General features: G+C 48.6%; 1 protein-coding gene across 1 annotated transcript in view; it reads right to left on the minus strand.

The window, feature by feature from the left end:
• SETD1A (SET domain containing 1A, histone lysine methyltransferase) overlaps positions 1 to 12,041 on the minus strand; it is a 960,878-nt gene that overhangs the window by 711,133 nt on the left and 237,704 nt on the right. Inside the window, exon 8 of the mRNA XM_086932054.1 lies at positions 1,732 to 2,854. Coding sequence (XP_086788180.1) covers positions 1,732 to 2,854 — 1,123 coding nt within the window. The remainder of the gene's footprint in view (positions 1 to 1,731; positions 2,855 to 12,041) is intronic.

Genomic DNA, 12,041 nt, shown 5'->3' on the forward strand with positions numbered 1-12,041 from the left:
TTTTATTTTATCTCATGCTCTCCTGAAGAAAGCGCTTTAGCTTGTACTTGGCCCTTCAATATTTCACTTCATTGGGGTTTCTTTTTTCTTCTTTCCACTCAAATTTCGAGAAACTAGTCTCAGATTTATCCTACTATGAGGGGTGTTCAGATGTTTTATTCTTTTGAATCCATCTGATAAGTCTCCACTCATTGTCTCAGTCAGGAGAAGTGTGGCTCAGGGGTTAGAGGCGGCAGACCCGGAATCTGAGATCGGTCCTGGACCAGGGTTCAATTCCCCGCCCCGGCGGGTCTTGGGCTAAAAATTCCACGGACTCGATAATTCTCGTCCCGGTGCCTCCTCGACTCACGGGTTCACACTCTGCGACTCTGGGCAATAGCTTGCTTAATCTCCACAATGGCCCCTCGCGGCGGGATGCCTGACTTTCACCCTGTGGACACCCTGTCGGGGCTTCTCACAGGGGAATACCAGGACGGGTTCCCTAGGCAAGCGCCAGGATGCCCTTTGTGGTGACAGGTTGCGCTATATAAGTATACCTACATTTACATTTACATTTACATATCTTGCAATCTTTGGCCTTGTGGTCTGAGTAGAGGCATTATATGCATCTCTTATGATGGTCAATAGAGAAACCCCTTGTTTTGCTGCATTAATCACAAGCCTTAAACAGACCCTTTTGGATGTATCCATTGATGCCATTTCTCAGAGGCAATAAGGCAATGAGAACATCTAAAGTCCAAGAAAAGGGCTAAAAGGTTGCTTTGAAGAAGAGCAAAGCTCTGAAACTCCCTGTACACTCCTACGGTAGAAATCTAAGGTGTGAAGTAATCTTGGAGGGGGCGTCAAAGAGCACCCCCACCACACTGGCTGACATTTGGGCCCTTCAGGAATGAGTTGGATGGCAAAAAAAAGTGCCCACTGCCTCTGGCTTTTACAGCTGTCAATGCCTAGAATTGCTATTTTACGGGAAATTATCCCGGCATGTGAATCTATGAAATATTCAATGTTGGAAAATAGGACTAAACACAACCATGAATAGTTGCGCTCAGCACCGTGCTTTTGAGTGTTAGTTTTAGTGCTTGGTTGAAGTACTGGGCAATAGGTAATGAAATTTAAATATCTGAATGTCCCACTTTGTGTAACCATTACAAACCTTGATTCAATCTCCCAATCACATTGTCCCAGATTCTTTCTAGAGGGAGTGAGTAGGATACGATCTGGATATCTTGGTATGAGATGTAACCTGTATGTTTAACAGTAGGGTTTTATTATTTTTTTTAACACAAGAAGGTTTTCTGCATCCATTTTGCTTTTGGTGGTTATTCCAATACAACAATAATCTAAACCTATTATAGTTTTCCAACGTTCAAAAAATATATATCTTTTTTCATAAAGCAATAACAAAATATTTAAAAAGGCGACTTCATGTAAGACTTGTATTTCTATAACTGGAGTGTTCAGATGCCGTAAAAAATTCAAATAATCAATGTGTATAAATGTTAAGGAAGATCCAGTGATAGAAAAATTTAGCTCAATTTTGAATAAAAGTTAAGATATTTGGCATACACAAAACTTTTTCTGCATCTTTTTCTGCATCACTTTGCTTCTATATTTTAGAATTTGCTTCAAAAGTGCCTCTAGGATATTCATTATGCAACCTGGGCAGGAACACAATACAATGCAGTTAAATGACAGCAGAACAATTCAATTCCCTCATAATATATTACTTACCCTGTCCTGACCATTCGTTGTCAAAAGGTCAGTATTTTGCCCTGTGACAAGGCCTACACTGACATCCTCAAAGCTGAGGGAAAGAGGTGGCGGGGGTGTGGCTGGGTTGGGCGATTCCTTCTCTTCATCTTCAGAGTCCGAATTTAGGAAAGAAAATTTTGACCTTTGTTCTTTCAGCAGCATCTCAATTCGAGAATCAAGGCTAGTATGGTGAGCAAATGGGACACTTTCATTGGTGTAGTCAGGTGCAGGGGAGCCTGACCGAGCAGGGGATACAGGCACTGGATTGGGGGACTGTATTCTGTCCTCCATGAGGGTTGGAAGTAGAGTAACAGGAGGAGGGGCAGCAGCAACAGGGCTCAAAGACTCTTTTCTTTCCTGAGCAAAAAATTCAGAAACTGCCACATTGTTCAATAAGAAAGAATCAGATAGAGGAGCAGTAGCAGAGGACAAGGGGGGAAGTCTATAATCTTTATCCCCTGCATGCTGGTCAAAGACTTGATCCATCAAGGCAGGAATTGCTGGAGGTGGAGGAGGTGGAGCCTCATTCACATTTGTATAGGAGGGGTAAGTATTCTGAACCACAAAACATTCACCCTGCTTGCCAAATCCATGGCTGTTCTGGAAGAGAGGGCCGTCTGAGACAGGTAGAGGAGGTGGAGGGGGAGGTGGAGGGGGAGGAGGCGGAGGCGGGTAAGCTGCTGTTGTCACAGTTGCCAGTTCGTCCCGTTGGGTGTGGTTTCTATGCCGATGGTGAAAAGCAGATTCCTCTCGGTGGTGGGACCTGTGAGCAGATAATTCCTCACGCTGGCTGTGGTAGGAGCGTCCCTCAGAATGCCGCAGGTACCTGCTGCTGCCCCCTTTGTGATGAGAGGACAAAGAAGATGTGGAGGAGACAGGCGGGACGAGAGAAAGGAGAGTGGTGGACGAGGATGAAGCAGATCCGCTGTCATACTGCTGGTTATAAGCAGGATAGTGAGGATCACTGCTTTGAAACGGAGCAGACGTGTGAGAATACTGCAGATTGGTCCTCTGGGAATAGGAGTCTCGATAACTGTTCTCATGCCTCCTGGACTTGTAATTGGACTCCTGAGGTGGAATATTGTAACTAGGTGTACCCTGCCTGTGAAAGATAAAATATACAGAAATCAGATTCAAAAGATAATACAAAAGCAACATGCAACTTTTAACTAACTTTTGCAGTTACAAAACAAAAATATCTGCATCCAGGAGTATCACTCATTTGGGTCTGCAGCATTAATTCATTAAATTGGTCTAACAGGCATTTGATACAGCCAACATGGATAAATTACTAAACTCTAGCATTAATCACTTAACAATAAACCTAAGGCTTGCTTGCCCAGGATCAACATCTATTTTCTTTAATTCACGAACAAAAATATACACAAGTCGTAATTTTTATTATAATAACTGGAGACTTTATTTTTATTTATAAAAGACAGAGCACTATACCAGACTAACATATTATTTTGTCTTTTTTTGCTCCTAATATATCCTCTCTTTTTGTTGGCAAATACTAGTGCTTCAACTGAGGCCACCAATCGTTCATACTCCTGCTTGCTGTACGTCTTGTGCTCCAACAAGCCAAGCTAAGGATGACAACTTAATTTTTAGGATCCAATTTCAAAATCCTTCATATTTACAGGGTTTTGCAAATTAGATTTTTAAATTGGTCTTTTTTATGTGTATATAATTTATTAATTTGCTAATAAAATTTAATTTTGAGCAAATAGTCACAGACCCCAAGTGATCGGCAGACCATAGGTTAAGAACCATTGATTTAGAATGTGAATTCAAAGAAGATCCAAATATGGTGAAGAGTTTACTTTCATGTTACACAATTACAGGTAGAGCCACACAACCTCCAGATAAATGGTATGTCCTGTCTGAAAGTCAGATACCTAAAAACCCTTGCTCAGCAAACCAGAAAAATGAAAGGACAAATTAAAAGCCAATATGCAGGCTCCACTCCATTTGCATCCACACCATCAACCCTATTCCTCTGCTCCAGGAGACTAGTATTCTCTTTGCAGTGTGCGGAGATCTCTCCAATGGATTATTTGTCTCTCTCTGAAACAGGATGTCTGGACCGCTACTTACTCCTGACCACTCGTGCCTCTGTTGAGAGACAATGGGGGAAGGTATTAGGATCATGGCCAGTTTTTCAAAGCTGACAAGCACGGTTTGTGCCATTGAAAAACTGGCCCGAAAGTATGCAATCCAAATGTCTGAGTTTGTTAGACAAAAGGTGAGGGGTGTAGCTCCGTCATTGGATGTGCTCCCTTCTCAAAGGAATTTCCAGTTTGGTGCTTAGACGCAAAAGAGTACTTGAGATTCTGGACAGTCTTCACAACTATTAAGGCCTGTGCAGGCCTCCTGTAGGACTCCTCAGTCACTAAACTAAACATTAAGGTGAGTCACAGGTGTAACAAATGACCAAATCTCAAGGGAGTTAACAGAAAAAAAAATTACAGGTCGCTGCATTAAGGAGAAATGTATTCCTAATCTCATAAAATACCAGATCAGAGATGTCTGCTTAGACATAACAAGAATTAAGACTACTTCAGAGGCCTCTAGGGCGAACACCTGCTCTACGGAGAAGCATCCAAAAGAACTGGACGGGTGTACAATTGGGTTGATTATGAAGAAAAGCAGCATGCAGAACGAATATGCTACTTACCAGTATGCATCTGTTCTTGGCATGTAGGGCTGCTGACATTCATATCTGTGCATAGATCGCCGCCTAGTGTTGGGTCCGGATGATTGCACATTGTTGTCCTGGAAGAGTCTTCGAAGTATCACGAGATAGGTGGCTCCTCCCCTGGACTACAGTGCGCATGGGCCTCAACTCCATCCTCAGATTGTTTTTAGCCATTGTGGCCAAGATGGAGTGGAACTCAGTGAATGATGACCATGCTAGAAGTATGTGTAAATTCTGCAGCTGCTACAGGCGCCGGGGAGGAGGGCGGGCGATATGAATGTCAGCAGCCCTACATGCCAAGAACAGATGCATACTGGTAAGTAGCATATTCGGTTCGAGGCATGTGGGCTGCTGAATTCATATCTGTGCATAGAATACATAGCAGTCCCTCCATTAACGGCGGTCGCCCGTGCCAGCTGCAGCAGTTTGGAAACGTGTTTTTAGAACAGCCTGCCCTACAGCTGCCTGCTGTTTGGAGTGCACATCAACACAATAATGCTTTGTAAATGTGTGTGTGGTAGACCATGTGGCTGCTCTACATATGTCTTCCAAAGGAATATTTCCAAGGAATGCCATCGAGGCCCACAACTTTCTGGTGGAGTGGGCCCTCGGTGGAATGGTGAGAGTACGCTTGGCTTTCAGATAGCAGATCTGGATACACTTAACGATCCACCTAGCAATACCAGCCTTGGAGATGGGGTTACCTTTGTGGTGTGGTGCAAAGGCAACAAAGAGTTGCTTAGTTTTCCTAAAATCCTTGGTCCTATCGATGTAATACATCAGGGCCCTTTTGACGTCAAGGGTGTGGAGCATTCTCTCCGCCAATGACTCAGGATTTTGGAAGAAAACAGGCAATTCAATAGTCTGGTTGATATGGAATTGACACCACTTTAGGAAGGAATTTAGGGTTAGTGCGAAGCACTACCCTGTTAGAATGAATTTGAATAAATGGCTCTTGGATAGTTAGTGCTTGCAGTTCACTAACTCGCCGCAGCGTTGTAATCGCTATGAGGAAAGCCACTTTCCACGTCAAGAATTGAATCTCGCAGGAATGCAGCGGTTCAAAGGGAGGACCCATCAGCCGGGTGAGGACCACATTGAGGTTCCACTCCGGAGGTGGTGGAGTCCGCGGAGGAATGACTCGTTTGAGTCCTTCTAGAAAGGCCTTAATGGCAGGCACTCTGAAGAGTGAGAGGTGCTGCCTATTCTGGAGATAAGCGGCCATTGCAGATAGATGTATGCGAATGGAAGCATAGGCCAGATTACATTTGTACTGATGGAAAAGGTAACAGATGATATTCTGAATAGACACATCTAGCATGTTAATGTTGTGGTCTGCACAATGAATGACAAACCGCTTCCATTTTGCCGCATAGCATGCTCTGGTGGTGGGCTTCCTTGCCTCACGAATGATGTCCATGCAGTCAGGAGGCAAGTGCAGGTAGCCAAACTCTAGGACTTCAGGAGCCAGATCGCCAGGTTGAGCTGTTGTGGATCTGGATGCTGAATGTCGCCATGGCTCTGCGTCAGAAGGCTGGGCGTGAGACGTAGCCTCTGATGCGGTACCACGGACAGTTCTAGGAACGTGATGTGATGTGATGTGAAAGGTTCTTGTAGAGCGCGACTAACACCTGAAGGTTTCTTGGCGCTTGTGTGGAGAGAACGGAAAAGAAAGGGGATAGAGGGCTAATTGTAGGCTTCAGTAAACAAAAAGGTTTTAAGGAGAGATCTGAACCTGGTGTAGGGGGAAGGTAACCTTAGAGAGAGGGGGAGGGCATTCCAGAAGGAAGGAGCTAGGAAAGAAAACCTGAGGCCACCGTGTTTCTTCCTCTTGAATCTGGGGACTGTCAGTAAGGCCAGCTGAGACGAACGAAGGCTACGAGAAGGAACATAGGGGTGAAGAAGGGAAGAGATAAATGAGGGGCCTCCGCCTGCAAGGGATTTGAAAATTATGCAGCCTAGTTTAAACTTGCAGCGTGCAGTGACCGGAAGCCAATGTAAACTTTTTAAGAGGGGACGGACATGTTGATGTCTGGGTTGGTGAAAAATGAGGCGGGCGGCCTGGTTTTGGATCAGCTGCAGTCTCTTGGCTTGGTAGTCAGGGATGCCTACATAGAGCGCGTTTGCGTAGTCAATTCGTGAAATGACTAGCGCAAGCAGAGCCAGAGTGAGGGCCTCGGTGGTAAGGAGGCGAGAGATTTTACGGATCTTCCTGAGCTGGAAATGACTGGAAGACACTACCGCACGGATCTGGGACTTCATTGAGAGGTCACTGCTGATAATGACCCCCAGGCTTTTTGCTGAGTTGACTGGGCGAGGGGGACTGCCCAGTCTTGTCGGCCAGAAGGAAGGTTGCCAAGGGTTAGAGGATCCCCCGACAAGAACCAGCTCGGTCTTGTCGGGGTTGAGCTTGAGATGGTTTGAGCTCATCCAATCACTGATGAAACAGAGGGTGGTTTGGAAAGTGGAAATTGACTGATCCGAGGGGTCGATGGTAAAGACCAGTTGGATGTCATCCGCGTAATTAAACACGGTGACATTCAGCCTATGGAGAGAGCGGATCAGGGGAGCCAGGTATAAATTAAAAAGGAGTGGGGACATGGAAGAGCCCTGGGGGACGCCACAGGTTAGCCCAACCTGGTCAGCTGAAAACTGGGACAGCCTAACCGCTTGTTTGCGGTAAGACAGGGAAGAGTGGACCCAGTCAAGGGCAGTGCCCCGGATGCCGGCCTCTCTGACACGGTCGACAAGGATACCATGGTCGACCGTGTCAAAGGCGGCCGACAAATCCAGCAGTACCAGGGCCTGACAGATGTTAGCGTCGGCCCCTCTGCGCAATACCTCCATAACAGAGAGTATAACAGCCTCTGTGGAATGCGCAGGTCTAAACCCGGCCTGCTGGGAGTCCAGAAAACCAGATTCCTCAATAAAGGAGCTGAGGGTGTTGGTGACATGTGACTCCAGCACCTTACTGAGAAAGGGAAGAAGAGATATAGGGCGAAAATTGCTCATAATCGAAGGGTCTGCCGAGGGTTTCTTTAGGATAGCCACCACCTCTGCCTGCTTAAAAGATCAGGGGACCTCACCCATGGCAAGAGAGTTGTTCAGGAGGGCCAGGGGGGGTTCAGGGCAGACGGTGAAGGCTTCGCGGAGAACAATGGGGGGGGAGCAATCGCTCGGTGAGCCAGAGGAGACTTTATGTAACAAAGTAAGAAAGCCTTCCTTAGAAATGGGAGGGATCTGGGATAAGGTATGGGAATCGAGTAGAAGACAAGAAGCGTCCAGTAGAGGGAAGGTGGGCAAGGCTTGAGCAGGGATACTGTTTTTAATCTTGATTATCTTAATACAAAATTGATTAAGGGAGTCACAAAGTGACTGGGAAGGGAGAGGTGCAATGGTGACTCTATTGGGATTAGATAACTCCTCTACTATGGAGAAGATATCTTTAGATTTGTTGGCCGAATCCAGGATTTTTTGGGAGAAATACACCGTCTTAGCTGAAGATATAGCTGCCTTGTACTCTTTGAGTAAGGTGGAGAATGTCAGTTTTGTATCTGAGCTATAGCCCCAGCGCCAACGCCGTTCAGCCTGTCGGAGCCCAAGTTTCAAGGCTTTAAGGTCCTCAGTGAACCACCTTCGGGCGTCATGGCGGCGCCTGGTTCTGACCGACTTCAGAGGTGCCACAGAGTCGGAGGCAGAGGTGAGCCAGCTGGTCAAGTCCTGGGCTTGTGTGTCAATAGATCCAGAGCTAGAGGGGGCAGATGTGCTAAGGAGGGAAGTGAGTTTACTAAGATCCGCCCTATTCCAACGTGGTGTACCATGGTTGGCGAGCCCACGTTGGAGCAACCAGGATGAGAGTCATCGAGTGCTGCCTGAGTTTGCGTGCCACCAGCGGTATCAGAGGTGCTGGGGGAAAAGCGTACGCAAATTTGCCTGACCAGTTCATCCATATCGCATTGCCCTGCGACTGTGGGTGTGGGAACCTGGCGGCGAAGCTTTGGCATTTTGCGTTCTCCCTTGTGGCGAACAGGTCTATCTCTGGATGACCCCACCTTTGGAAGTACGGTTGAAGTACTGATGGATGTATCTCCCACTCGTGCATTTGGTGGCTGTGCCTGCTGAGCAGGTCCGCCATCTGATTGTCCTTGCCCGGGAGGTGTTCTGCCATGAGGAAGATGTTTCCTCTGAATGGCCCACTTCCACATGCTCTGAGCCAGATGAGACAGCTGCGGAGAGTGTGTTCCTCCCTGTTTTTGAATGTAGTACATGGCTGTCATGTTGTCCGTCCGGATCAACACGACCTTGTTGCACAGATGTACTTTGAAGGCTTTGAGTGCCATGAAGATCGCCATCAGTTCGAGAAAATTGATGTGCATCTTTCGTTGCTGTTGCGTCCATAGTCCCTGCACAGTGTAATGGAGTACAAGAGCTCCCCATCCCTGGAGAGAGGCGTCCGTGGTCAGGATGATCTGTGGCACAGGCTCTTGGAACGGTCGGCTCTTGCAAAGGTTTTGTGGATTCCACCAATGCAGAGAGTTGTATGCCCGACCGCTCACCAACACTAGGTCTTTCAACTGTCCGTGAGCCTGAGTCCACTGACGTGCTAAGCACTCCTGAAGCGGGCGCATATGTAGTCTCGCGTGCGGGACTATGGAGATGCAGGAGGCCATCATGCCTATCAACTGCATGAACACTCTTGCTGGAAGCGAGTGTTGAGGTCTGAATTTTTGTATCAGCGATTGAATGCTGCTGACTCTCACTGAATTCGGCTGTGCTGTGGCCGCCAGAGTGTTTATCGTCGCACCCAGATACTGCCATATGTGGGCGGGCTGGAGGTGGGATTTGGGGTAATTCAGTGAGAATCCCAGATCGTGCAGGAGGTGAATGGTATGGGACATGTGGGCGGCACACTGCTGGGCTGACTTTGCCTGGATGAGCCAGCCGTCCAGATAAGGGTAGACGTGGATGTTCCGTCTCCTGAGGTGCACGCCACTGTCGCCAGGCATTTCGTGAACACCCTGGGTGCCGTGGTGACACCGAAAGGCAAAACCTTGAACTGGTAGTGCTGGTTTTGGATGGTGAACCGGAGGTATTTCCTGTGTGAAGGGTGCAGTGGAATGTGAAAGTACGCATCCTTTAGGTCTAAAGTTGCGAGAAAATCCCCCTGACTGAGCAACGGGAGCACTTGCTGCAGGGTCAGCATATGGAAGTGCTCTGAGGATGTAATGGTTGAGTGGCCTGAGGTCCAGGATGGGCCGGAGGGACCCGTCCTTCTTTGGTATTAAGAAGTATAGGGAGTAGACCCCTGTGCCTCTTTCTTGCATAGGCACGAGTTCTATTGCTCCTTTTTGCAGCATAACGGTGACTTCCTGCTGCAATAAGTGCAAATGCTCGGCCGACATAGGACGGTTTCTTGGGGGCATGTTGGGTGGAGTGGATGTTAACTCCAGACAATAACCGTATTGAATAAGTCTCCTGACCCACCTGTCTGTGGTGATGGACTTCCAGACCGGCAGGAACTGCTGGAGTCTCCCCCCGACTGGTGTTGTGTGGTCGGGGGGCAGTGACAAGGCGTCACGGTTTGCTGGTGGCAGAGGATCTGGAGCTGTTGTTTCCACGACCTCTGCCCTTGGCGCTGTTGCCACAATATCCACCTCGACTCTTGTTGGTGTATGTGGACTGAGTGTTGCCCTTGTAGTACTGCGTGGACTGGGAGAGCTGGCCCCTTGAAACGCCTCTAGTGTTTGAGCGACGAAAAGACCCACCCCGAAACTGCTGGGACTGTAAGGCACTCATGGATTTCACAGTCTCCGTGTCCTTTTTAATTTTTTCTAGGGTGGTGTCAACCTCCGGGCCAAACAGGTGATCTGGGTTGACGGTTTGGTTAAGGATGGTGGTTTGTATCTCTGGCTTAAAGCCAGAGATTCTCAGCCAGGCATGTCGCCGCAACATAACACTAGTGTTTATAGCCCTGGCGGCGGTATCAGCCGCGTCCAGAGCGCACTTAATAGAAGCGTTAGAGATCTGCTTCCCTTCCTGAATCAGCATCTCAGCCCCCTCCTTGTATTCATCAGGCAGGTGCTGCAACAGGGTCTCCAGTGTGTCGTAGTGTGCCCTGTCATAGCGCACCAGAAGCGCTTGTGTGTTAGAAATGCTCCAGATGTTGGCTGCCTGTGCTGCTACCCTCTTCCGCGCGGCCTCAAAGACCTTGGATTCTTTGTCTGGGGGAGGAGCATCACCCGTAGTCTGAGAATTAGCCCTCTTCCGGGCATTCGAGACAACAAGGGAGTCTAGAGGCAACTGTCCTTTGATGTAGGTAGGATCAGTAGGCGCCGACTTGTACTTTTTGTCAATCCTAGGGTTTATCACCCTCGCCCTGGTAGGTTCTTTAAAGATCTCAGCAGCATGCTTTAAAACACCTTTCAGCATAGGCAGAGTCTTAACAGTTTTTTCTGAAACTGAGAAGGTATCAAAAAGGAAGTCGACATCCACAGGGTCAGCATGGAGCTGGACGTTGTGATTGTTTGCTGCCCGTTCAATGAGGGCATTGAAAGCTGCAGAGTCTTCTGTAGGGGATGTTTTTGCAGAAAACAGTTGAGGGTCTTGTCCAGCTTGAGGATCCCCTGGGTCACCACCAGCGGCCCAGGGTTCGTTGGTATCCTCAGGGTCTGTATAGACAGGATAACTGTACTCATCCTCATCCCCCTCACCAGCGTCCACATCAGAGTAAGTGGGCGAAACATTATGAGTCTGTGGGGAAAGTGGTTCCACCAGAACAGGAGTGAAAGCAGAGTCCTTCTTTTTCTTGAGAGGGATCTTGTAAGACTCCATTGGGCGTTCAGGGGCGATTTTCCGCTTGTGGAGGGAAAGCCTGCCTTTTTTCGGCATCGATGAAGTGTTCCTGATGCTCTTCCACTGACGGTCGTCGAGGATGTGGGCCGGGGTCCACCGCTGACGACTTCGGCGCCGAGGAGACCTTCTCGGGCACGCTGGCGACCGCCTTAGGAGCGAAAGCCTTCGGCGCCGTCTTCGGCGGCAACGTGAAATGGATAGGCGTGGGTGCCTTTAGTGGCTTCTCCACTGGTTTCGTAGGCGGAGGATCCTTCGGACCAGCCAACGCGGTTCCGTCCCTGATGCGCTGCAGGGAGTCCGTCACCTTCTTGGTGAACTCGGCGGATGGGCGCGCCGGTTCAGTGAAATCCCTCGAGGCCACACCTAGAGTCGACTCTCGGGGCGCTGTGCCCTTGGCCTTGTCCTGCTGACGCGGAGTCGTGAGAACCTTTGGGTCATCCAGCCGTTTTTTCGGGTCACCGAGAGCTTTCTTCGGGTCACCGAGAGCTTTCTTCGGGTCGCCGATAGCCTTCTTTGGGTCGCCGATAGCCTTCTTTGGGTCGCCGAGGCCCTTGCCGGTGTCGACCGTCTTCGGCGCCGACGCGCTCGGCTCGACCACCTTCACTTTAGACTTCGGCCTGGCAGACTTCGTCTCGACGCCCTTGACTTGAGCCTTCGGCTCGACAGCCACCTTCGGCTTCTTCGGCGCCGAGTACACTTTCTGTTTCGAGGACGGCACCTGTGCAGTGTCTGGAGT

Source organism: Lissotriton vulgaris, chromosome 7 (assembly GCF_964263255.1).
Source record: "Lissotriton vulgaris chromosome 7, aLisVul1.2, whole genome shotgun sequence".
Classification (NCBI taxonomy): Eukaryota; Metazoa; Chordata; class Amphibia; order Caudata; family Salamandridae; genus Lissotriton; species Lissotriton vulgaris.